This window comes from Balaenoptera ricei, chromosome X, assembly GCF_028023285.1.
Source record: "Balaenoptera ricei isolate mBalRic1 chromosome X, mBalRic1.hap2, whole genome shotgun sequence".
NCBI classification, from domain to species: Eukaryota; Metazoa; Chordata; class Mammalia; order Artiodactyla; family Balaenopteridae; genus Balaenoptera; species Balaenoptera ricei.
The window spans coordinates 96,455,256-96,482,544 of NC_082660.1; the positions used below are offsets into that span (position 1 = coordinate 96,455,256).

The 27,289-nt window shown below is 36.6% G+C and overlaps 1 protein-coding gene across 2 annotated transcripts in view; it reads left to right on the forward strand.

Moving 5' to 3' along the window:
- Positions 1 to 27,028, forward strand: part of RNF128 (ring finger protein 128) — a 101,820-nt gene extending 74,792 nt beyond the window's left edge. For both annotated transcript variants that reach the window (XM_059910062.1, XM_059910061.1), the window contains exons 3-7: positions 12,522 to 12,593; positions 15,826 to 15,908; positions 16,772 to 16,868; positions 17,665 to 17,833; positions 25,611 to 27,028. In XM_059910062.1, coding sequence (XP_059766045.1) covers positions 12,522 to 12,593; positions 15,826 to 15,908; positions 16,772 to 16,868; positions 17,665 to 17,833; positions 25,611 to 25,744 — 555 coding nt within the window. In that variant the 3' untranslated portion in view covers positions 25,745 to 27,028. The remainder of the gene's footprint in view (positions 1 to 12,521; positions 12,594 to 15,825; positions 15,909 to 16,771; positions 16,869 to 17,664; positions 17,834 to 25,610) is intronic.
- Positions 27,029 to 27,289: the final 261 nt, after the last annotated feature.

Genomic DNA, 27,289 nt, shown 5'->3' on the forward strand with positions numbered 1-27,289 from the left:
TACTACAAAAAAAGAAAATTACAAACCAATATCACTGATGAATGTAGATGCAAAAATCCTCAACAAAATACTAGCAAACAGAATCCAACAACACATTGAAAGGGTCATACACCATGATCAAGTGGGATTTATCCCAGGGATGCAAGGATTCTTCAATATATGCAAATCAATCAATGTGATACACCATATTACCAAATTGAAGAATAAAAACCATATGATCATCTCAATAGATGCAGAAAAAGCTTCTGACAAAATTCAACACCCATTTATGATAAAAACTCTCCAGAAAGTGGGCATAGAGGGAACCTACCTGAACATAATAAAGGCCATATATGACAAATCCACAGCAAACATCATTCTCAATGGTGAAAAACTGAAAGCATTTCCTTTAAGATCAGGAACGAGACAAGGATGTCCACTCTCACCACTATTACTCAACATAGTTTTGGAAGTCCTAGCCACGGCAATCAGAGAAGAAAAGGAAATAAAAGGAATACAAATTGGAAAAGAAGAAGTAAAACTGTCACTGTTTGCAGATGACATGATACTATACATAGAGAATCCTAAAGATGCCACCAGAAAACTACTAGGTCTAATCAATGAATTTGGTAAAGTTGCAGGATACAAAATTAACGCACAGAAATCTCTTGCATTCCTATACACTAATGATGAAAAATCTGAAAGAGAAATTAAGGAAACACTCCTATTTACCATTGCAATAAAAAGAAAAAACTACCTAGGAATAAACCTACCTAGGGGGACAAAAGACCTGTATGCAGAAAACTATAAGACACTGATGAAAGAAATTAAAGATGATACCAACAGATGGAGAGATATACCATGTTCTTGGATTGGAAGAATCAAGATTGTGAAAATGACTTTATTACCCAGAGCAACCTACAGATTCAATGCAATCCCTATCAAATTATCAATGGCATTTTTTACAGAAGTAGAACAAAAAATCTTAAAATTTGTATGGAGACACAAAAGACCCCAAATAGCCAAAGCAGTCTTGAGGGAAAAAAACGGAGCTGGAGGAATCAGACTCCCTGACTTCAGACTATAATACAAAGCTACAGTAATCAAGACAATATGGTACTGGCACAAAAACAGAAACATAGATCAATGGAACAAGATAGAAAGCCCAGAGGTAAACCCACCCACCTATGGTCAACTAATCTATGACAAAGGAGGCAAGGATATACAATTGAGAAAAGACAGCCTCTTCAATAAGTGGTGCTGGGAAAACTGGACAGCTACATGTAAGAGAATGAAATTAGAACACTCCCTAACACCATACACAAAAATAAACTCAAAATGGATTCGAGACCTAAATGTAAGACCGGACACTATAAAACTCTTAGAGGAAAACATAGGAAGAACACTGTTTGACATAAATCACAGCAAGATCTTTTTTGATCCACCTCCTAGAGTAATGGAAATAAAAACAAAAATAAACAAATGGGACCTAATGAAACTTCAAAGCTTTTGCACAGCAAAGGAAGCCATAAACAAGACGAAAAGACAACCCTCAGAATGGGAGAAAATATTTGCAAACGAATCAATGGACGAAGGATTAATATCCAAAATATATAAACAGCTCATGCAGCTCAATATTAAAAAAACAAACAACCCAACCAAAAATGGGAAGAAGACCTAAATAGACACTTCTCCAAAGAAGACATACAGATGGCCAAGAAGCACATGAAAAGCTGGTCAACATCACTAATTATTAGAGAAATGCAAATCAAAACTACAATGAGGTATCACCTCACACCAGTTAGGATGGGCATCATCAGAGAATCTACAAACAAGAAATGCTGGAAAGGGTGTGGAGGAAAGGGAACCCTCTTGCACTGTTGGTGGGAATGTAAATTGATACAGCCACTATGGAGAACAGTATGGAGGTGCCTTAAAAAACTAAAAATAGAATTACCATATGACCCAGCAATCCCACTACTGGGCATATACTCTGAGAAAACCATAATTCAAACAGACACATGCACCCCAATGTTCATTGCAGCACTCCTTACGATATCCAGGTCATGGAAGCAACCTAAATGTCCATCAACAGATGAATGGATAAAGAAGATGTGGCACATATATACAATGGAATATTACTCAGCCATAAAAGGAAATGAAATTGGGTCATTTGTAGAGACGTGGATGGATCTAGAGACTGTCATACAGAGTGAAGTAAGTCAGAAAGAGAAAAACAATTATCGTATATTAACGCGTATATGTGGATCCTAGGAAAATGGTACAGATGAACCGGTTTGCAGGGCAGAAATTGAGACACAGATGTAGAGAACAAACGTATGGACACCAAGGGGGGAAAGCAGCGGGGGGATGGGGGGGTGGTGTGATGAACTGGGCGATTGGGATTGACATGTATACACTGATGTGTATAAAATTGATGACTAATAAGAACCTGCTGTATAAAAAAATAAAATTAAATTAAAAAATTAAAAAAAAAACCCTCACCTTTTAGATAAGGCTTTTGAGAGGGCATTTTTCACTACTTAATGGGCTATATTTGTTTATCCTTTGGTGACTAAAGGATTAAATATATGACTGATAATCCCTTTTGCTTATATATACTTGAGAGTGCTGAAATGTCATTTACATGTTATTTAATTTTCCTGACTTCTTATTTTTAAAACATAAAGCTTGATGCCTATGATGGTTATAACTATCACTAAATATTTAACTGCATTATCCCCATTTTACTGGTAAAAATAGTACTGAAACTGAGTAATGAAAATTTACCTTTGTTAAAATTCATTAGAATAATCAGGAATGTCTTCCCTCTGAACCATTACGACACATAGTAAATAATGTCAGGCAAACTGATAAATGTATAACCATAAATTTTGATGACCAAAATGCCCAATTATAATGGACAGCATATAGTGGTCGTATGCTTGATATGCCATAGTATGATGTGCAAGAACACACATCATCCCTGTTTTTGTGGATGGAAAGCTTTTAAACAAGATGAAAAATATCAATGGGTTGTGAATGAAAATAACATATTAGGTATTATATGGTGGATTCATGTCTTCACTGGGAACAACCCTAACCTAAGACAAGGAAGATTATGGAAAACCTTCTGGCATGCTCAAACTAAACTGAGTTTGGGAGTCACCATTATACACTTGACTCTTGCATGGGACACCCAGCTTTTTTGGGATATAGTACATGTACCTTAACCTTACTCAAGCAGTCAATACTCAGTGGAAACAAGGTATGTGTTGGATTAAACATTGGCCAGTGAAACAAAACGGGGGTCTAGGTGAAATAGAAGCTGGCCTTCGTATAATGGAACAAGCTGAATTTACTTTTAATGAAAACTGTCTTTCAGAAGAAAAGAATTTACTCTCTGAAATAGATTGGTAGGAATCATCTTCCAAGAGCAGAGAAAAGAATGGGAATCCACTTGGAAAGATGATAAAGACTTAGTAATATGGTCACACAGACCCAATACATAATGCTAGAGAATGTTAGCACTCAACACTTGGAAAGAGCATATACTCTGACACAGCAGGGTCTGTTAACTATTTTACTCCACATGGGGACCTAGGTAGTCATGGGGTAATGGCCTTCCATTTTTACTTATGGAAGTTCAGGAAGAGCATCTTTGAGACACATGCAGAGCCCCAAACTTATGGAAATTTCCTGGGTGAAATTGTAACTTACATTGCTGATCTCTGACTGACCTCTCCCAAAGGATGGACCAAAATAAGATGAGTTATAGGAATAGGAATAATACTGAATGATACCCGTGTATTCCCCATGGGAGGGAGACAGCCTTGCTGCACAACAGTCAGTGGGAAAACTGTATAATAGTGTGAGTTGAGACAAATGATTGACTTTGTCCTCAGCTAACATGGAACCTAGAAATGACAGAATCCTCACCACTGGTGGTAACACTTGTCCATCATAATATCTGGTATGTGGGCAAAGAACAATTTCTTCTAGGAAGATTTAATAAACACTTCTGTAATACTTCCTGACTTCTTTTGTAACCAGATGAAACTGTATCATAACCATACTGTGATATGGTGTAATACTGGTATTGTTGGTAAGGTTCAACTGCCTTATATAAATACATCTTATGATAATCAAATGTATTGGGAAGCTGAACTAAAACCTCCCCAGGATGTGATACCAATGGAGAGTGACTGGCCTGAGGAAGAATTAGATATAGTTCATTACTTTAAATAGCTCTGTACAAGTTTATCCCAAAGTTCAAGTGGCCATAGATCAAGGGAGTAAACAGATAATTAAATTGGTACATCAATATAAAGATGTTTTAAATGGTCTTATAGATTGGAAGAATTATTTCTTTGAACCTATTTTCATCCTTCATTGCCTTCTGCAAGTATTAGATATGGTTATGTTGTTCTTGCTTACCTTATACCTAAACGCTTTACTAATTGTAAAAGCCCAAAACAACTGTTTTGTTGTTAAAAAGACCATGATTGAGAGAGAGAGAGTAGATTGTAAGGAAAGAGACAACACAGTAGATCTAGCTGCTTACTCCTTGAAAGTCTCCCAGGAAACCATGCTTGGCCCTTGGCCAACCCTGGGAATATGGCCGTCAAGATGGTTTTATTTTGTTTGTTTTGTTTGCTTTTCTGTTTTCTTCCAGTTTTATTGAGCTATAATTGACGTATAGCACTGTGTAAGTTTAAGGTGTACAACACAATGATTTGACTTACATACATCCTGAAATGATTAACACAGTAGGTTTAGGGAACATCCATTGTCTCGTGTAGATACACATTAAAGAAATAGAAAAAAATATTTTTTCCCTTGTGATGAGAACTCCTAGGATTTACTCTCTTAATAACTTTCATTTATAATATATAGCAGTGTTAATTATACTTGTTGTACATTATATCCCTAGTACTTACTTATCTTATAATTGCAAGTTTGTAGCTTTTGACTACCTTCATCTAATTCCCCCTTCCCCCACCATCCGCCTCTGGTAGTCACAAATCTGATCTCTTTTTCTGTAAGTTTGTTTGTTTGTTTGTTTTTTGCCTGCACCTCACGTCATGTGGGATTTTAGTTCCCCGACCAAGGATCGAACCCGTGCCCCCTGCAGTGGAAGCACGGAGTCTTAACCATTGGACCCCCAGGGAAGTCCCAAGTTTGTTTGTTTTTGAAATATAATTGACCTACAACGCTATGTTAGTTCCTGGTATGTAACACAGTGATTCAATATTTCTATGCATTTGAAAATGATCGCCATGATTGTCTAGTTGTCATTTGTTACCATAAAAAGATATTACATAATTATTGACCGTATTCCACACACTGTGCACTTCATACCGGTGACTCATTTATTTTGTAACTGAAATTTGTGCCTCTTTATCTCCCTGTATACAATGGAATATTACTCAGCCATAAAAAAGAATGAAATCTTAACCATTTGCGACAACATGAATGGATCTAGAAGATATTATGCTAAGTGAAATAAGTCAGGCAGAGAAAGACAAGCACTGTATGATTTCACTTACATGTGGAATCTAAAGAACAAAACAAATGAACAAACATAACCAAATAGAAACAGAGTCATAGATACAGAGAACAAACAGGTGTTTACCAGAGGTGGGGGGTAGTGGGGGGAGGAGAGAAATAGGTGAGGGAGATTAAAAGGTACAGACTTTCAGTTAAAAAATAAATGAGTCAGTGTTCTTTATGTTAGTGATTGATGATTTTGTTATACACATCTGGAGCAACAATCAGGATAAATAATATGCACCTGGTTTCATTGTTGGGTTCCTGAGCTTGGAGCAGCATGGCCAACTGCTAGCAGAATTATCTAGTGACCAGTCCCCCATCTGAGCCTCAGATCCTGAGACTCAAATTGGCTTCCTGGGCAGAGATATGTCACACATGTCCTTATAGTTTGCTGCCAAAGAGATAGCACTCCTGTGTGGTCTCAGATGAGGAAGAACTTAGCTACATTAATATCTTAAAATTTGTCCTTGAACTTAAAGCATGACTAAAAATATCTGAAACATTTCTGGTTACATTAAATTTTCTCTACTGTCCTAGTATATGAAATTAACTGGAAGACTTACCAGGTGTCTGCATACTGCACCACTATCAATATATACATATTTGTAGTGGGTGCATTTGTATGTATCTGTTCCTGCCTGAATTTGAGATTTAGAGCCCTTTACAAAACCACTGCTTTGGCTCTTGTGTAAGAAGAGCAGATTAAACAGATTCTCATCTGAGTAGGACCTGGTTTTATAGTCTTTCTCTGACTTTCTCACTGGACAAAAGGAAGCTCTTACAATGGGTCTGTCGGGATTTTTTAAAATTTTCACTTACTCTAATAAAGGCTTTGATTGTCTTTCTTTGAAAAATGCTATAATCTGACTCATAACCTATCTCCTAGGGTAAATTCCCCCTTTTCTCACTGCTCTTCCTTACAGTGCATTTCCTCACACTGTTCACAGGGATCACCTTCATGTAAGTGGTCTGTACTCCTATTTCTGTAGTTCCATAGACTTATGGGAAGCTGTCCTATAGTCTGCACCTCCTCTTTCCTTTAGGAATACTCTCATTCAAATATTATACAGAGGTTTTTTTGGGCTTTATCTTTTTTAATTGAAGTATAATTGACATACAGTATTATATTAGTTTCAGGTGTACAACACAGTGATTCCATGCCTAGGTTTTTGCTGGGGAAAAAAGTAGATTTCTCTCAGTTCTCATATATCTAAACAGCCACATCACTCAAACTTTGATTTTGTTCACAGGAATGTATCTGAAGAAAAGAATCCTCTTACTATAATCCTTGATTTTAAGTATTCTGTTTTATAAATTCCGAGCCAAATTTTTGTGAAAATTTTTATTTTAAAAAAGTGGTGAGGGACTTTCCTGGTGGTGCAGTGGTTAAGAATCCGCCTGCCAATGCAGGGGACCTGGGTTCAAGCCCTGGGCTGGGAAGATCCCACATGTCGCAGAGCAACTAAGCCCGTGCGCCATAACTACTGAGCCTGCGTGCCATAACTACTGAAGCCCGCGTGCCTAGAGCCCGTGCTCCGCAACAAGAGGAGCCACCACAATAAGAAGCCCGCACACTGCAACAAAGAGTAGCCCCCACTCAATGCAACTAGAGAAAGCCTGTGCACAGCAACGAAGACCCAATGGGGCCAAAGATAAATTAAAAAAAAAAGTAGTGACTTAAGAGCAGGAAAATATAGTTTGCTTATATCTACCCTTTTTTCTTGCTTTTACATACCCCACTCTGCCCCCTCCCCCCACCATCAAGTGATTAGGTTTGACTACGTGCCTAGTGTTATTCATGTGGGTTTCAGTTAAACTAAAAGCTGAATGCTATGGGACCAAAACCCAGGTGACAAATAACCAGACTAAAACATTTATTGTACTTAGTTTGATATAAATTCACAGATGAACTAGGTAAGATATCTTTGAGTTCACGGTAATTTAAAAATTGAACATTGTAATATAGGATAAGAATTGACCTGACTCTTCATTTTCAGTCCACTTAAAGTGTCACTCAGAACCAAAATAACTATACAGCTGAAATTCTTCAGTGACTAGAACCATCCCAGCTTTTGAATAGACTAATGGCATTAAGCTTCTTTTAAGAAAATTGGTGAAAAACCAAGATGCTTTGAATCAGTCTTCTACTCTGCCAAATATTCTTAGACCAGGTATCTCTTAGGATTGGGGAAGAGGTGGGTAGAGTCTATTGATATAAAATACCTGTTTAAAAGAGCTCCCCAGGGCTTCCCTGGTGGTGCAGTGGTTAAGAATCCGCCTGCCAATGCAGGAGACATGGGTTCGAGCCCTGGTCCGGGAAGATCCCACGTGCCGTGGAGCAACTAAGCCCGTGCGCCACAACTACTGAGCTTGTGCTCTATTGCCCGCAAGCCACAACTACTGAGCCCGCGTGCTACAACAAAGAGTAGCTCCTACTCGCCGCAACTAGAGAAAGCCCACGCACAGCAACGAAGACCCAACGCAGCCAAAAATAAATAAAAATAAAATAAATTTATTTAAAAAAAAATAAATAAAAGAGCTCCCCAAATCACAGTAAGTAGCCAGTTGAGGAAGGATTTGAAGATTGGGTAATAGCTGACTTTGAGGGGTTTTTTTCTTATTTCTTTCATTTATCTTCTTCACAAGGAATGTGAAGCCCTTTAAGGGCTTCTTTGCTGTTACACAGTGGAGGCAGTGTGCTATAGTGGAGAGATCATGGGCTTTAAAGCCACATAGAACCTGGGCTTGAATTGAATAACAGCTCTGCAACTAACCAGCTGCCTGGACTTTAGTCAAGCTTCAAAACCTTTTCTTGTCTATAAAATTTGGATATTAAAATACCTATTCCATAAACTTGTTAATGTTTAAACAAGATGACACATGTAAAAAGCTTAGGGTTAAACCTGACGCATGGCAGGGGCCCAATACATGTTCTCTAAACCTTTCTTTTCCCAGATTTGATAGAATAGAAGCTTTTAATGAGTAAAACTTAGATGAGAAAATCATGAAAATGTGTTTTTCTAAACTCAGAAGCTATTCTTTGAGCAACTACTATGCATTATGGGAAATTTTTTTAATGATTAAGGCCCAGTCTTCCACCTACTCACAATCTACTAGGAGAAAAAGACAGATGAATAATTCAACTACAGAATATAAGAGGTAGAAACAATGTGCTATTGCAATTTATAGGGTAGGGGGGAATTCTGATATGGTGGAGAAGTACTGAAAAGGTGCCCAAAGTAATTTGTGTAACAAAGTAGATATACTCTTGAAGTTCTGATTTTAAGGAATCAAATATAAATTACAGTTTGCATTGGGGCATATTCTCTTTAAATGTTAAAGCCAGAAGTTTGACTTAAACAAAATTACCCAAACATATATTTAATATAAACTACTTGGTCTTAATTTTGTTCTTGTATGTCAGTTTTTAGAGGAATGGATGCATCTTGGGAACTCCTGCTATCATGTGACAGTGAAATAGTTTGAGTACTGATGGCAGTTTTAAAAGTGACCTTTATTCAGGTTCTAAAAATACAGTTTATGCTTCTTAACAAAACCACGTTGCTCCTCCATATTGAAAGAAATGTCTTTTCTTTATAAAAGCTTGGTAGGAGTTATTGGAAATATTCAAATTGTCCTTTAAAGGATTTTTTTAAATTCTAGGGCTGCTTCATTAAACATCGGTTTATTCTGTGCTGCAAATGTTTTAGAGATCCTTCATAATCAAGTCCCTTGCTTAGGATCTTCCGGTCTTAATGTAAGTTCCACTTTTCTCATTCACACAGACTTGGACATTACATTTAAAGTTTGCCTTCGATCCCATCTCTCAAATTAATTTGCGTTAGTCTTGGATATAATCAAAGTTGTATAGTTAGCATTCATCCCTGATGAATTGATGAACACTAGCACTGGAGACTCATGCATTTAGATTTTGTTGAATATTTTGGAATGAGAAATCAGACTATATAGATTTAATCAGGTAAATACACTAGAGATGTATTACTTCCTTGTGAGTGCATTTCCCCAGTTGTGTCATAGAGCTTGTTACTTAAACCTAAATCAGAAGTGCTCTAAAGACAGGTTGCAAAATGATTGTCAAAGACTTCTTATCAACTACATTTTTTCCTTGCCCAGTTTTCTCTTGTTGGCTCTATTTTTGTATCATTTGCATTTTTTTCATCTTCGTGTTGAAATAGCTCATGCTTTATAGGAAAAGAAAATAGTGATGTTTGGAAGTCTAGGCCAGGGCCAGAATCCTGTGGGCCTACTGGTTGTTCCCTGTAAGGACTGGCCACAATTTGACAGACCATAGAATCCAGGAGTTGGAAAAACTTCAGAAGGTTTTGGATGGTTGTATCGTAATGGAATCTTGGAATACGAAGAGCAGACTTCCAGTACCAACTCTGTCATTCAGAGGCTGCATGCCCTTTTGGACAAGTTATTTTACTCTTCCAAGCCTCCACTTGCTCAACGTTAAAGTGGAGATATCCTCTCCTTTAGGGGATTGTTGTGAGGATTAAATGAGGTAATAGATATCAAAAATAATTATAAAATAACTATATAAATGTAAGGAAGTAGTACTAGCTTCCTGCTCCAAGCCACAGTAAACAAAAGATGGCTACCTTGATGTCAGAGTTAAGTGTTCCCAAACTCTGGGCTTCAGTGGGACTGACACTAACCAACTCTGAGATTTTGAGCACAGCATTCTTTCTCTTTGGGCATCAGTTTTCTTATCTGTCAGATTAGATCTCAGGCTAGGTGAACTCTAAGAGTTTTCCAGCTCTAAAGATCCTAAGTGTACCTCCTTTCACTATCACTCTATTATTTACTTGTGATGCAACTGACAGAAGGGAAAATATTTAAGCTCAAAATGAAGTACCAGGGCTTCCCTGGTGGTGCAGTGGTTAAGAATCCGCCTGCCAATGCAGGGGACAGGGGTTCAAGCCCTGGTCTGGGAAGATCCCACATGCCGCAGGGCAACTAAGCCCTTGCACCACAACTACTGAGCCTGCACTCTAGAGCCTGCGAGCCACAACTACTGAGCCCACGTGCCGCAACTACTGAAGCCCACGTGCCTAGAGTCCATGCTCCGCAACAAGAGAAGCCACTGCAACGAGAAGCCCGCGCACCGCAACGAAGAGTAGACCCCACTCTTCACAACTAGAGAAAGCCCACGTGCAGCAACGAAGACCCAACACAGCCAAAAAATAAAAAAATAAGAAAAATTAAATAAATACATTTATTTAAAAAAATTAAGTACCATCATAAAATTCCCCTTGTGAGTGAAATCCATGATTAAGTCTCAGAGAGAGAGTGAAAGGGCTTCGATTAGTGTCTCTTTCCTTCTGAGAGCTAGGCCTTCCTATTAACTGTTTCTATGAGCTATATTTGCCAGTCAGGTAACAATCTGAGAAGTTTCTGCTGCTACTATGCCAGCAAAGAAATATTTTGGCAGTAATGTCCTTGGCATCAAGCCAAATACGTTTCACAAAATGATATCTTATAGGAGGCAGGTTTGGGCATTAAGGAATTTCCTCACATACCTACACCCATGGATTATTCCCTTCCAAAATATATTTGCTACAGATATGTATAAATCTGTAATACTAATTGATGAGTAAATAGTACTTTATATTTTTGTTTAATAAACATTTTATTGAGTGTCTGCTATCAGCCAGACATTATGCTGGATACTTTACTTACGTTATATCTAATTTTCATGTAACCTCAATGTCACCTAGGGGTCTCCCTGCTGGGGATGGAGGTACATACAGGGGGATGAGGAAGTTGTTGACATCCTCACAAGACCTCTGGTTCTGAGCATCTACTTTCTGCTGAATTTCTATAAGTTTGTCCATTTTACAGTACAAAATAGGAAGATTGCTTATCATCTTGCCATGCTGCACATGCTATCTCTCTATTCCATACAGCATTCACCCAGGTGTGAAACCTAGCCTCTTCTTCAATTTACATATATATTATCTTCACTTGAGGCATTCGTGTATGTGGTAGATTTTACTGAAATAGAAGGAAGGTTTATTTGTGGCATCACAAATAATTTCAAATTAACACCAAATATCTCATACCACCTGGGAGTTCTTTCCTCTGGGCAGTTCATCCCACACAGAGGGATAGTCTCTCATTGATTCCTCTCTTTCTCACTTTTCCTTCACCTTTTAAATTTCCCCCTATACCTTAACCTCACTTCTGATTCAAATATATATATATATATACACACACATATATATACATACACACACATGTGTGTGTGTATGGATAGATAGATATAGATATATATGTAATATTTTAGTCTTTATTCCCTAAATGAGCCACGGACTTGCCTTTGCATATCCAGACTCATCTAGGTATATGTTCAGTGAAACAAAAAAAGGCTTACCAGTCTCAGAATCCACCCTCCTTACAAGGCAGTAGTGGTTATAAACAGCAATTTTTTCCCCTAATACCAAATAACACTGTAAGGATTGGTATTATCCTCATTTTATAGATGAGTAAACAAGCTCAAAGATTTAATGACTTGTCCAGGATTATTCATTTAGTAAGTGACAAAGTCAGATTTTGAAGCTAGGTCCATTTGCATCCAATGCACTTTCTACCAAACAAGACATGATTCAAAAAAGAAATTGGAAAAGATGTAATTTAAGGACCTCTGGGCTTTTGAAAATAGGAAAATTGCTTTGAAAATTCATAGCATCCGAATCCATTTGGAATAGGGACGCATAGCTTTACCATTGTGACCCAAAGCTGCTGTTTAAGAAGGTAAGGAAACATAAGGTTTCAGTAATTTAAAAAAATCCTGCTTGATATCAGATAAATGGGCATTTATTATGGCTAATTAAATTTTATCTTTTAAAATTTACTTAGACATTGACTTTTACCTGATAAATATTTATTAATCCTCTCTACCTTTTTTATCGTATTTCTTTTAGAAATATTTTTTCTAATACTGGCTATTTTTTTTTTTATTACAGAGACAATTAAAGGCAGATGCTAAAAAAGCTATTGGAAGGCTTCAACTCCGCACACTGAAACAAGGAGACAAGGTGCATTTATGACTTGTAAATGCTATTTGTTTTAAAGCAGTGCTACCAAGCCATTGTTAAAAGCTAAATGTTCTTCCAAAGTATGATTTTCATTGGAATTTATAAATCTTATTGATTTTTTAATCTATTTGATGCTGGAGGTAGGCTGAATAATGGCCCCCAAAGACATCTAGGTCCTAATCCCTAGAACCTGTAAATGTTACCTTATATGGCAAAAAGTACTCTGCAGATGTGATTAAGTTAAGGATCTTGAGATGGGGAGGTTATCCTGGATTATCCGGGTGGATCCTAAGTATAATCACAGTGTCTTTATAAGAGGGAGGAAAGGGGAGATTTGACTACAGTGCAGTAGGAGATGTGACAATGGAAGCAAGAGGTTGCAGTGATGCAAGAAAGGGGCCATGAGCAATAACAGTAAGAGTATAAGTTTGTGTCATTTTAAGCCACTAAGGTATTGTAATTTGTTACAGCAACAGGAAATTACTACAGTGCTTCAGTACAACTCTACTTGAACATCCATTTTCAGATTTAGCACAGTTGAAAACTACCATTGATGTATAAAACACGTATCAAAAAATAGCTATGGAAGTTTGTACTACAATAAAAATATAGCTACAGAACTTACTGAAATAAAAAAATACCATTTATAACAGCACCAAAACCATTATATACTTAGGTATAAATCTTACAAAATATGTACAAGATCTATATGCTGAAAAGGGCAAAACATAATGAAAGAAAGAAATCAAAGAAGACCTAAAGAAATGGAGGGATATACCGTGTTCATGGGTTAGAAGACTCTGTTGTCAAGATGTCACTTCCTCCCCAAACTGATCTATAGATTCAATGCAGTTTCAATCAAAATCCTAGTTGCATCCTTTGTAGGAATTGACAAGTTGACTCTAAGTTTATTTGGAAAAGCAAAAGAACTAGAATAACCAAAACAATTTTGATAAAAAACAAATTTGGATGACTCACATTTCCTGATTTGCAGAATTATTTTAAAGCTACAGTAGTCAAGAAAGCATGGTATTAGGGAAAGGATGGACCTTTAGATCTTTGAAACAGAAGAGACAGTCCAGAAATAGACCCACACATAAATGGTCGATTGATTTTCGACAAAGGTGCAAAAGCAATTCAAAGAAGAAAGGGCAGCCAATTGTTGGCTCTCCATACGCAATGACTGAATATCCATAGACAAAAAAAAAATGAACCTCAATCCATACTTTATGCCCTCTGCAAAAATTAACTTGAAATGGATCACAGACTTAAATATAAAACCTAGAACTATGAAATTTTAGAAGAAAACTTTGGAGAAAAATATCTTTGTAGCTTGGGTTAGGCAAAGATTACTTAGATATGATACCAAAAACAAGTCCATTAAAGAAAAAAGAGAAATTTGTTAAAATTAAGAGCTTTTGCTCTTTGAAAGACACTGTTAAGAGACTGAAAAGACGAGCCACAGACTGGGAGAAAATATTTGCAAATCACATATCTGATAAAGGACTGTATTCAGAATATATAAAGAACTCTCAAAACTCAAGAAGAGAACAGACAACCTAGTGGAAAAATGGGCAAAACAGACATTTTACCAAAGAAATATATGGCTGGCAAAAAAGCACATAAAATGATGCTAAACATCATTAGCCATTAGGGAAATGCACATTAAAACCACAATGTGATACCCACAGCACATTTATTAGAATGGCTAAAACCAAGAGCTGACCAGATGTGGAACAGCTGGAACTCTCATGCATTTTCTGGTGAGAATGCAATGTACAGCCAGTTTGGAAAACAGTTTGGCAGTTCTATGTGTGTGTGTGTGTGTGTGTGTGTGTGTATGTATAAGTTAATTAATTATTGGAGTATAGTTGCTTTACAATGTTGTATTACTTTCTGCTGTACAGCAGAGTGAATGGCAGTTCTTTATGAAGTCAAATATACACTCTCGAAAGAACCCAGCAATCTCACTGCTAGATGTTTACCCATTCACATAAAAACTTTTTCACAATTGTTCATGGCAGCTTTACTGATAATTACCAGAAACTGGAAAGAACCCAAATGTCCTTCAAGTGTTGAATGGATAAAAAAAACTGTGGTACATCCATATCATGGGATACTATTTAGCAATAAAAAGGGGGGAATCCTACTGATGCATACAACAACATGGATGAATCACAAATGCATTATGTTAAGTGAAAGAAGGCAGACTCAAAGGCTATATAAGGCACAATCCCACTTATAAGATATTCTGGAAAAGCCCAAACTACAGGCACTGAAAAACAGATGAGTGGGTGGCAGAAGATAGTGATAAAAGGAGGAGTTAATTACAGAGGGGTTAATTACGAAGTGGTATAGAGGAATTTGTTGGGGTACCAGGACTATCCTATATCTTGACTATGGTGGTGATTAAGTGACTGCATGTTTCTCCAAACTTGCAAAACTGTATACTCAACATTTAGAGTGAATTTTATTGCATGTGACTTATACCTTAATTTTTTTAATGGAAAAACATAGCCATAGAACTTGTGGCATTGTGTAAATTCTAAAACCAGGAAGAGGTTTAAATCAGTACTACATGTTTCTCTTTGTACTGTTCCCCTTTGGTTGACTTTATTCTTTTACTTTACTTATTTGTTTGTTTGTTTGTTTGTTTTGGCTGCACCGAGTGGCTTTGCAGGACTTTATTCTTTTACTTTATTTATTTATTTAGACTGCACCGAGTGGCTTTGCAGGATCTCAGTTCCCCGACCAGGGATTGAATCCGGGCCACAGCAGTGAAAGCCCGGAATCCTAACCACTAGGCCACCAAGGAACTTCCTTCTTTTACTTTTTAAAGTCTAAATATTTTATTTTATTTTCCAACTTCAATTACATAATACACAGTGTTATTGACTGTAGTCACCATGTTTTACATTAGATCTTCAAACCTTATTCATCTTATAGTTGAAAGTTTGTACCCTTTTATTAACTTCTCCCTGGTTCCCCCATTCCTCAGACCGTGGAAACTACTTTTCTACTCACTCTTTCTATAAGTTTGACTCTTTTTTTAGATTCCAATTAAGTCTAGATAATTTTAAACTGCTTATTGAAACAGTCGTTTTAGTGATGTGATGCTCCTTCTTCTGTAGGAATTTATGTAATTTATTAAATACATGTATATTCTGATTTTGCTCTGTAGTTTAATGTATTTTTCTTATCCATCTGAATAACAATAACTATTTGCTCTTAGGAAATTGGCCCTGATGGAGATAGTTGCGCTGTGTGTATTGAACTATATAAACCTAATGATTTAGTGCGCATCTTAACCTGCAAGTAAGTTTGATTTTCTTTTATGTCGTCAATGAGAATAGCTGACTTGCAAAAATGATTGTAGTGGGGGAAACTATTTTGAATGTTTCCAATCTGATGTAAAGAAAGTGTTTATTTTTAACTTCTTTTCATTTAAATATAGGTGATTGCTTTATTTTTAATGTCATTGGAAATGGTACAAGGCTAATTATATAATATTTCCATAATCTGGTACAATTTGGAAACTAGTTCCGTAAAAAACTTAAGAACCTAGCCAGCATCACTGTGTGTGTGTGTGTGTGTGTGTGTGTGTGGTACTGGATTATTTAATTCAAAATAATTCTACCAATCCTATTGAGAAAAAAATAAAATCAACTTATGAGCACCTATTTGGAAGTCTTCATTCTTTAGCTTCTTATTATCCCTCTCCCGGAAGTTGTTCTTAACACTCTTCCTTTTAGCTATTAAATAGTGGCGTTCTTGGAACTTATCACATTGCCTAAAGTATCGGAATTATGTTACACTCAATACTTTATTGTACTATATTATTGAGAATGACTAACTGTACTATTTTATAGTTAGGGAATAACAAAATAATTAAGATCCGAATTACTGAACAAAACCTTAGGTCAGGTAACATCTTAGCTATTTTTCAAGTAAGTGGTATTGAAAATAGTTTTTATGAAGCTAGAGTAATGAGGCTCTATTTAAAAGTACCGTATTATGAAATTTCCAAATATTGTTTCTGTAATAGTGTGTTTAAAAGGGAAAAAAAAGGCATCCATTAAAAGACTAAGTAAACTTACAGGGTAACCCATTAGTATATTAGGCAAAGTGTTGCTAGTTCACAACTGATAACCAAAATATGTGTTTTTTTCCTTCATTAGCCATATTTTCCATAAGACATGTGTTGACCCATGGCTATTAGAACACAGGACTTGCCCCATGTGCAAATGTGACATACTCAAAGCTTTGGGAATTGAGGTAAACGTTGCTAAACTATTTATACGAAGGAACTTAAGCAGTGTGTTATTTGTATATCTGGGCCTTCAGGAAAAAAAATCCTTATTTTTTAGCTACGTAATGTGCTAGACTTACAGTTTATACCAAAAATTGGACCTACTTACATCATAGTGACAGAGAGGTACCATGTTGGACCACCTCCATTTTCCTCCTTCTTCCCTCTCCTCAAATGTACTTATTATTTGGTCAGAATTGGAAGTGATGACCCCAACTGACTTCTGATACCCCTTGCTGTTTTTTACTCTCTTACTATTGCATAGCAATCAAACTTGTTGTTAACTGAGCATGTAAAGTTTGAGAGAGTATAATAAATATTAAGTTATATTTCGTAAATGAAAAAAAAAACTACCTATTTCACAGTACACACAACAGAAAGTCAAACTCAACAAACTCTTCCTGACTTGAGGAGATATACAGATGACAGTGATTCTCAAAACCCCTAGGGGACAGCATAGGAATTTTTTTTGAGTGCCTTCCTGGTATCAGGCATTATATTATGAAGTGTTCACCCAGATAAACATGTCAGATGTTGATGGCAATCTGCCTGTAACATCTTTCACTCCATTGGAGCCAATTACTCCAACTGCTCTGGCTGGGACCTGCAAGAAATTTTTGTGATCATCAAAAATGGATTGTAGGTTTAAAAGGTTAAGAAGCATTGCTCTAATAAGTCACCTATGAAGAAACTTTGTAATGATATGTCAAGGAAAAACATATACTCTGAGAGCCTCTTAATGTGTTTAAATGCTTTCCGCAGGTGGATGTTGAAGATGGATCAGTGTCTTTACAAGTTCCGGCATCCAACGAAGCATCCAACAGTGCCTCTCCTCATGAAGAGGATAATCGCAGTGAAACTGCATCGTCTGGATATGCTTCAGTTCAGGGCGCAGATGAACCGCCTTTGGAGGAACATGTGCAGTCAGCAAGTAAGCACCATGCTGAGGGGCAATGAGTGCCCCACAAATGATCCCCACATTGGGGATTAGACACCAGGCAGAGTACTCCTGCTTTTTAGCATTTATTCTATTCATCCATTAACACATTCCAGGTTTTTTCTAGTAACAATGATGCAATGCAGGATGCACCCCTACCTTAACTTAATATACACATTCAAATGTACCTGAAACAGATGAAATGCATTAAGAGTGGGGATTAGTCACAGAAGAAAAAGATTTTTTTATTGGAAAGCTTCTCTCCAATGCATTTAAGAGTTGGCTTACTAACTTAGGCTAAGGAGAAACTTCTCAACTTTAGAAGCCATTGTTTATTGCATATCAATCAGAAATTAAGATAAAGAAATTAAGATAAAGAATTCCTGGAATGATAAAACAGAATTTAATTTCCAAAAGCTTGATTTATACACAACTCCAGAACCCATTTTTTGCACAGATCAGAAACTGTGTTTAAGAATGATGTGCTGCCACCTGTTGATTATTTGCCATGAAGTGAACAAACTGTGGAAAGTAAAATTGAATGTATTAATTTCAAAATTCATGTGAATCAGTATTAGCAACTTACTAATGTCATACCAGTAGAGAGATTTTAGGGAATTCTGTTACTTTTTTCCTTAGAGAAAACCCGTATACAAATTACTTCCCCTTTCTTTAACTTCCACCTTTTTCATGGTTTTTGTTGGTTGATAGTTTTTCCTCTATCCTCATTTTGAGATAACCTAATTCTGGCATAAAAGTAGAAGGAAAATGAAATGTCAAGATGACTTGTAAAAGTTTCAGCTTCCTATGACATGAACCTTTGTCCTTGGTAGGCTTATAAGTGCCATAGATACCATTTCTACAGAGGTCACGAGGAATACCATCATGCAAACGCAAACCTCATGTTGTAATCTAACCTTTGGACATTTCCTAGAGTACAAAGTAGTCATAAGAATCTTAATAATCTGTGTTTTGTTCTACCTATAATAGATAATCATTGTCTATTTGCCCCAGATGAATTTTTGGTTCCTGTAACTGTGTGGTAATAGAATTCAGTGAAGATAAAGGACAGTGTATGGGATAATTCAGTTTAGCAGCATTGGTGGTTCAGTGGTAGAATTCTTGCCTGCCACACGGGAGACCTGAGTGTATGGGATAATTCAGTTTATTGTCAGCCCAGTTTAAAAAAAAGAAATAAATCCCAACCTACTTTTTTTGTGTTCTGTTCTTGTGGGGGAGGGTAGAAGGCAGAACAGATTTTGCAGAGAATTTGCGAGTTTTGGGGGGAGGGTAGAAGGCAGAACAGTTTTTGCAGAGAATAAGCAAATAAAATGATGATCCATGTTCCTTCTTTTAAATGTTTTTTTTTTTTTTAGCAATGGGTTTATAGCTACTTTATTTATTTATTTATTTATTTATTTTGGCTGTGTTGGGTCTTCGTTTCGTGCGAGGGCTTTCTCTAGTTGCGGCAAGCGGGGGCCACTCTCCATCGTGGTGCGGGGGGCCACTCTTCATCGCGGTGCGCGGGCCTCTCACTATCGCGGCCCCTCCCGTTGCGGGGCACAGGCTCCAGACGCGCAGGCTCAGTAGTTGTGGCTCACGGGCCCAGTTGCTCCGCGGCATGTGGGATCTTCCCAGACCAGGGCTCAAACCCATGTCCCCTGCATTAGCAGGCAGATTCTCAACCACTGCGCCACCAGGGAAGCCCCTTCTCCTGTATTCTTTATCTCCGTGAATGGTAGTAACACCTACCCGGGTGAGTCAAACCAGAAACTTAGGTCGATCCTAGATCCTACCCTCTCCCCTTCCTATTGATTCAATATCATTTTTCCTCTAAACCATCCCCTAATTTCCAACCTTAATTCAACAGTCATAGTTTGAGCCACTATCTTCTCTCTGCCCATTCCTTCTACTCTTCCTCCCCCAAGAAATTGGGGAAGCCCAGTCCAACTCCTGTTCCTCCTTTAAAACTTGCTCCCCTTTGAGAAGCTTCCCTTGACTCACCTGTGTGGTCCTACTGTCTACTTCGGTAGAACTTCTATCATTGCATTTATTGCACTGAATTGTATTCAAACCTTAAAAAGTCCCTTTGGGTAGGGACAGTGTCTTATTATTCACTGTCGTATACCCAAGCACCTAGCACAGACTGCCACATAGTAAATACTCAAATAAGTGTTGAATGAGTGACCACATAGAATAGATTTAATTTTATCTATGATTATATATTAATAGTTTGGGCATTATGCCTATTAACCATTGATTATTATGGTGATAGTTGTGATTTAAATAACTTTGTAAACATACAGTTGATTAGTTCATGCCTGTGTGTTCCATCATTGTGCTGAATTTTATCAGAGCACTGATTTTCAAACGTAAGCATACATTGAGTCACCTGGAGGGCTTGTTAAAACAGAGGGGCAACCACCAGTTTCAGACTCAGTTGGTCTGGGGTGGGCCCTGAGAATTTTCATTTCTAAGAAGTTTCCAGGTGATACTGATACTGCTTGTCCAGGGACCACACTTTGGGAACCACCGAATAAGGGCCCTAGTTCTTAACCCTGGCTGCACATTAGAATCACCCATAGAAACTTTAAACATTACTAATGCCTGGGCTTTACCCCAGAATTGTTAAGTCAGAATCCATGGGATGTGGGGCCCAAGCACAGGTTATTTTTTTATTTTGAAATAATTTCAGCCTGACCAAAAAATGTTTCAAAAACAGTAAAAAGAATGCCCATATACCCATCACCAAACTTCTCCAAAAGTTAACATCTTATATAACCATATACAATTATCAAAATCAGGAAATTAAATGATAAAATGTTATTAACTAAACTGATCTTACTCAAATTTCACCAGTTGGCCCATTAATGTCCTTTTTCTGTCCTAGGATCCCACATTGCCTTTCCTCTTTTCTCATTTTTCCCCAGTTTTATTGAAATATACTTGACATATAATCAGAGTAAGATTAGTTAAATCCATCATCTCACATAATTACACATTTTGTGTGTGTGTGGTGAGAACATTTAAGATCTACTCTCTTAGCAACTTTCAAGTATTTAATACAGTATTGTTAACTGTAGTCACCATCTATATGTTAGATTCCCCAGAACTTATTCATCTTATAACTGGAAACTTGTACCCTTTGACAAACATTTCCCCATTTGCCCCACCTTCCAGCCTCTTGTAACCACCATTCTACTCTGTTTCTATGAATTTGGCTTTTTTTTTTTTTAAGATTCTGCATATAAGTGATATCATACAGTATTGGTCTTCTCTATCTGACTTATTTCACTTAGCACACTGCCCTCAAGGTCCATCGATGTGGTTGCAAATGGCAGGATTTCCTTCTTTCTCATGGCTGAATAATGTTCCATTGTTTTATATATATATATATATATATATATATATATATATATATATATATATATATATATACCACATTTTCTTTATCTGTTCATCAGTCAGTGGACACTTAGGTTATTTCTGTGTCTTGGCTATTGTGAATGATGCTGCAGTGAACATGGAGGTGCAGCTCTCTCTTCAAGATAGTGATTTCATTTCCTCTAGATATATACCCAGAAGTGGGATTGCTGGATGATATGGTAGTTCTATTTTTAATTTTTTGAGAACCTCCATACATGTTTCCCATAGTGCTGGACCAATTTACGTTCCCACCAACGGTGCACTAGAGTTCCCTTTTCTTCACATCCTTGCCAACACTTACCTGTTTCCTTTTTGATAATAGCTATTCTAACAAGTGTGAGGCAATATCTCATTGTGGTTTTGATTTGCATTTCCCTGATTAGTGATGTTGAGCATCTTTTCATGTACCTGTTGGCCATTTGTATGTCTTCCTTGGGAAAATATCTCAGTTCTTCTGCCCATTTTTTAATCAGATTATTTGCTTTTTTGCTATTGAACTGTATGAATTCCTTATATATTTTAGATATTAACCCCTTATCTGATATGTGGTTTGCACATATTTTCTCCCATTTTGTAGCTTGCCTTTTCATTCTTTTGATTATTTCTCTTGCTGAGTAGAAGCTTTTTGGTTTGATGTAGTCCCATTTGTTGATTTTGGCTTTTTAAGTCCTTAATCCATTTAGAGTTCATTTTTTAAGTGGTGTAAGATAGGGGTCCAGTTTCATTCTGTTGCATATTTATCCAGTTTACCCAACACCATTTACTGAAGACTGTCTTTTCCCCATTGAGTGTTCTTGGCTCCCTTGTCAAATATTAGTTCATCTCATACACATGGTCTCATACACATGGGTTTACTTCTGGGCTCTCAATTCTGTTCCACTGATCTATGTGTCTGTTTTTATGCCAGTACCATACTGTGTTGATTATTATAGCTTTGTAGTATAGTTTGAAATCAGGAAGTGTGATGCCTCCCCACTTTGTTTTTCTTTCTCAGGATTGCTTTGGCTATCCAGTGTCTTTGGTAGTTCCATATGAATTTTAGGATTTTTTTTTATACTTCTGTGAAAAATGCATTTGGAATTTTGATATGGATTGCATTGAATCTACAGATGGCTTTGGGTAGTATGGACATTTAAACAACATGAATTCTTTTTTTTAATAAATTTATTTATTTATTTATTTATTTTTGGCTGTGTTGGGTCTTTGTTGCTGCATGCAGGCTTTCTTTAGTTGCAGCGAGCAGGGGCTACTCTTCGTTGCGATGCACGGGCTTCTCATTGCGGTGGCTTCTCTTGTTGCGGAGCACGGGCTCTAGGCACGTAGACTTCAGTAGTTGTGGCATGTGGGCTCAGTAGTTGTGGCTCACGGGCTCTAGGGAGCAGGCTCAGTAGTGTGGCACACAGGCTTTGTTGCTCTGTGGCATGTGGGATCTTCCCGGACCAGGGATCGAACCCGTGTCCCCTGCATTGGCAGGCGGATTCTTAACCACTGCGCCACCAGGGAAGTCCAATATGAATTCTTCTGATCCATGAACATGGGATATATTTCCATTTATTTGTGCCCTCTTCAATATCTTTTATAAATGTCTTATAGTTTTCAGTACAAATCTTTTACCTCCTTGGTTAAATCTATTCTTAAGTATTATATTGCTTTTTGATGCTATTGTGAATGGGATTGTTTTCTTTATTTCTCTTTCAGATATTTCATTGCTGGTGTATAGAAATGCAACTGATTTTTGTCTGTTGATTTTGTAACCTGCAACTTTAGTGAATTCGTTTATTAGTTCTAACAGTTTTTGTTGGTATCTTTAGCATTTTCTCTAGGTCATGTCATCTGGAAACAGACAATTTTACTTCTTCCTTTCTCATTTTGATGCCTTTTTTCTGTTTGTTTGTTTGTTTAAAATTTTTTTATTTTTTGGCCGTGCTGCATGGCATGTGGGATCTTAGTTTCCCCGACCAGGGATTGAACCTGCGTCCCCTGCATTGGAAGCACGGAGTCTTAAACCACTGGACCGCCAGAGAAGTCCCTTGATGACTTTTCTTTTACTTTCTAATTTCTCTGGCTAGGACTTCCAGTACTATGTTGAATAGGAGTGGTGAGAGTGGGTACCCTTGTCTTGTTCCTCTTGAGTATGTTGTTAACTGTGGGTTTGTCAGGTATGTCCTTTATTTATTTATTTATTATTTTTAAAATTTTTTGGCTGTACCACGCGGCATGTGGGATCTTAGTTCCCCGACCAGGGATCAAACCCACGCCCCCTACAGTGGAAGCATGGAGTCTTAACCACTGGACTGCCAGGGAAGTCCCCATGTATGTCCTTTATTATGTTTGGGAATGTTCCTTCTATACCCAATTTTCTGAGAGGTCCACATTGCATTTAACTGTTACGTCTTCTTAGTCTCCAATCTGTGACTGTTCCTTAGTCTTTTTCTTTCATGACTTTGACACTTCTGAAGGCCACCAGTTAGTTATTTTGTAGAATGTCCCTCAATTTGGAATTGTCTCCTGATTCCCAATGATTAAATTTATTGTCCATTGTCTATTTCTGGCAAGAATACCACAGAAATTATGTTGTGCCCTTCTCTGGCTCATATCATATAATGAGGCACATGATGCCCATGTCTTATTACCAATGGTTTTAATTTTGTTCACTTGGTTAAGGTAGCATCTGCCAAGCTTCTCCTTTTAAAGTTATTCTTTTTCCCTTTATAATTATTAATTATTTTATAGAGAGACACTTGGAGACTATGCAAATATCCTGTTTCTCATCTTACTTTTTACCTACTAATTTTATCAATCAGTGATGTTTCTTGCTTACAATAATTATTACTGAAATGTGTGCCAAATGGTGATTTTCTATTTCCATCCTTCTTTCTACATTAATTAAGCTTCTATTTTAAGGAAGCTTTCTCCACTTATTTATTCAATTATTTATTTATAATAATATGGACTCATAGATATTTCTTTTATTCCATAATATTATTCTCATGATTTATTCATGGTTAGATTGTCCTAGATTTGGTGATTGGGAACTCCCTCAAGTTGGTTTGTTTCCTTTCAACATGCCCCATCATTTTTTTTTTTTTAGGCTTTGAAGGCCATAGGTCTTTGTTGCTTTTGGTTGTTTTCTCTTCCAACCTCTTAAGAATGAAAAAACCACTCTTAGCTATAGAGTTGGCTTGCAAGCTGTAGTTTGCTGATCCCTAGGCTTGAATCTAGATTAATCTTGTACTTTCCTTGTCCTAGCCCTGGAATCAGTTATTTCTTCAGGGGGTGGGGGCTTTTATTGGAGAACAGTACCTCGAAATCAAGATCTGGGCACTAGGTATGCTCATTGCTATTGGGGTGTCATTGCTATTAGCCCTTTCAAGGAACAACGCTAGGAAATATGTGTATGTACTCACACAAATATACACACACATCTACATTCACCTATCTGAAGAACAGCTAGTTCATACTTAATTTCTGATTCCAGTCCAACACCACAGAGTTTATTCTAGCCTTCCCCTTTCCTTATTTGTAACTCCTTTCTCTGACATTGAGAAACCTGGCTGTTTTTATCCACAATATATTTACTTATTTGTTCAATCCTAAAGTACACCTAAGTTTCAACATTGCTAACACACCCCTGTGAAAAACAGTTTCACTAACCAGTGTAGTTCTTTGGTTTTAGCCTTATAGGATATAGTCAAAGTATCATTTTCCAAAGTTACTTAGGTTAGTTCTTTTCTTTCCCACTCTCTTCAGGATGATTATATATTTCATCTGTAATATAATTATATTCACTTGTTACTATTTGTATTCCATTTTGGGAACTCCCGCCCCCCACAACTTCCTGGTTGATTTTTTTTAGTCTTTCTGTCTGTCTGTCTGTCTGTCTGTCTATCTATCTATCTATCTACCTACCTACCTATCTATTTATCTATCTATCTACCTATCTATTTATCTATCTATTTATCTATTTATCTATCTATTTATCTATCTATCTATCTATGCATAGCATATGTAATTTTTTAAAGTGCCCAGGTGATTGAAATGTGATTTAAGAGCTATTACATTTAGAATAGAGAAGCAGAAGATATAACTTTTGCTCTTAAGGATGCTATAATCTAGGTAAAAGTAAGCACACGTGTGAATCAATAAAATCGTAATTGTAAATTAAAATAATGCCATATGTGCTTTATGTAAGGCAGCACAAATCATATTAAAGGAACAGGGAATGAGGGTAATAATCAGAGTATGATGAAATTATATAAGAAAGGCTTCTTAGACATGTGTGTTGAATTTTGTCTTAAAGAAGAGAGGGGTGAAATCATCCTAAAATTACCATTTCTTTTTAAAGATGAAAATCTACAGCTGGTAAACCATGAAGCAAGTTCCATGGCAGTGGATGTTGTTCCTCACGTTGACAACCCAACCTTTGAAGAAGATGAAACTCCTGATCGAGAGACTGCTGTTCGAGAAATTAAATCATAAAATCTGTGTCAATAGAAAACTTGAACCTTTAGTAATAACAGAACTGCCAATCAGGGCCTAGTTTGCTATTAATGAATTGGAATAACTTAATAAGAATGATACTGAAAGTGATGAGGTGACTAATATTATGCTATAGTTAAATGACTTAAAATATTTAACCTATTAACTTTTTCCACAAACTCATTATATAATGTTTTTCATAGGCAAGTTTCCTCTCAATAGTGGTAGCAACATTTTTAAACATTCAAAACTCTTGTCAAGTAGTCATGTTTTCCATTTATAACAATTTTCTTATAAAAACATGTTCCTTTTAAAATGTGGAGTAGCTGTAATCACTTTATTTTACGATAGTATCTTAATTAAAAATAATACTACTTTAGCTTGGGCTATATGTGTCAGGGTTTTTCTCCAGGTGCTTATATTGATCTGGAATTGTAATGTAAAAAACAATGCAAACTTAGGCTAGTACTTCATGAAATGTCTATTTAAGCTACATTAAGTTGATAGAACAAGATTACAGCAAAATATTCATTTAAACTATTTTTTGTTTTTAAAATTAGGCTAAATGTACTTCATTTGAGTGTCAAGCATAGTTTATCAGAGAATATGGACTGGACTGGATTGATTGGTATATTAGTGACACCAATTTGACAAAAGATTATAGATAAAAACTGTACTTACAGAAACACTGTATAACTATTTCTCAAACTTTACTTATGGGACTTTCAAAAGCAGAGTATATAAATCATCATACTATTTGAAAATGATTATGAATAAGTCACACAAAAATTGGTAATTGATCTTTGTGTATGAATTTGTCTACAGAAATTAGTCTGTGGAAAATATTTTCCAAACAATGTTGACTTTGAAAATTGAGTTTACATTTTACCTAAATGGGCTAAAATAACATTAGGTAAACTAAAATTCTGTCCATGTAGCTATAAATTTCGTGAATGCATTTTCTTGGTGTTTGAAAACGAATTGGGGGAGGGGGAGAATTCCAGGTGCCTTAATATAAAGTTTGAAGCTTCATCCACCAAAGTTAAATAGAGCTATTATAAAAATGCACTTTACTTCTATTCTCTGTGGCTTATCTTTGGTTTTAGAGTTTTGTTTCCAGTACAAATTCCAGCAGAATTTAGGCAAAAGCAGAATAGACATGTATTTTTGTTGGCTAAATGTAGAATGGATGAAACCATTGCATTCTTGTACACTGATTTGAAATGTCCCGATTTGTATTGATTCTCTTTAAATATAAAATGTAAATAAAATATTCCAATAAAAGTTTGTGTTTGGTGTTTAGTTATCATATACTAACGTTTTTTTAAAGAATGTTTTATTCTTGTTTTTAGTTATGAAAATCCTATTTTTTTTATAAATTTATTTATTTATTTATTTATTTATTTTTGGCTGTGTTGGGTCTTCGTTTCTGTGTGAGGGCTTTCTCCAGTTGCGGTGAGCGGGGGCCACTTTTCATCGCGGTGCGGGGTCCTCTCACTGTCGCAGCCTCTCCCGTTGCGGAGCACAGGCTCCAGACGCGCAGGC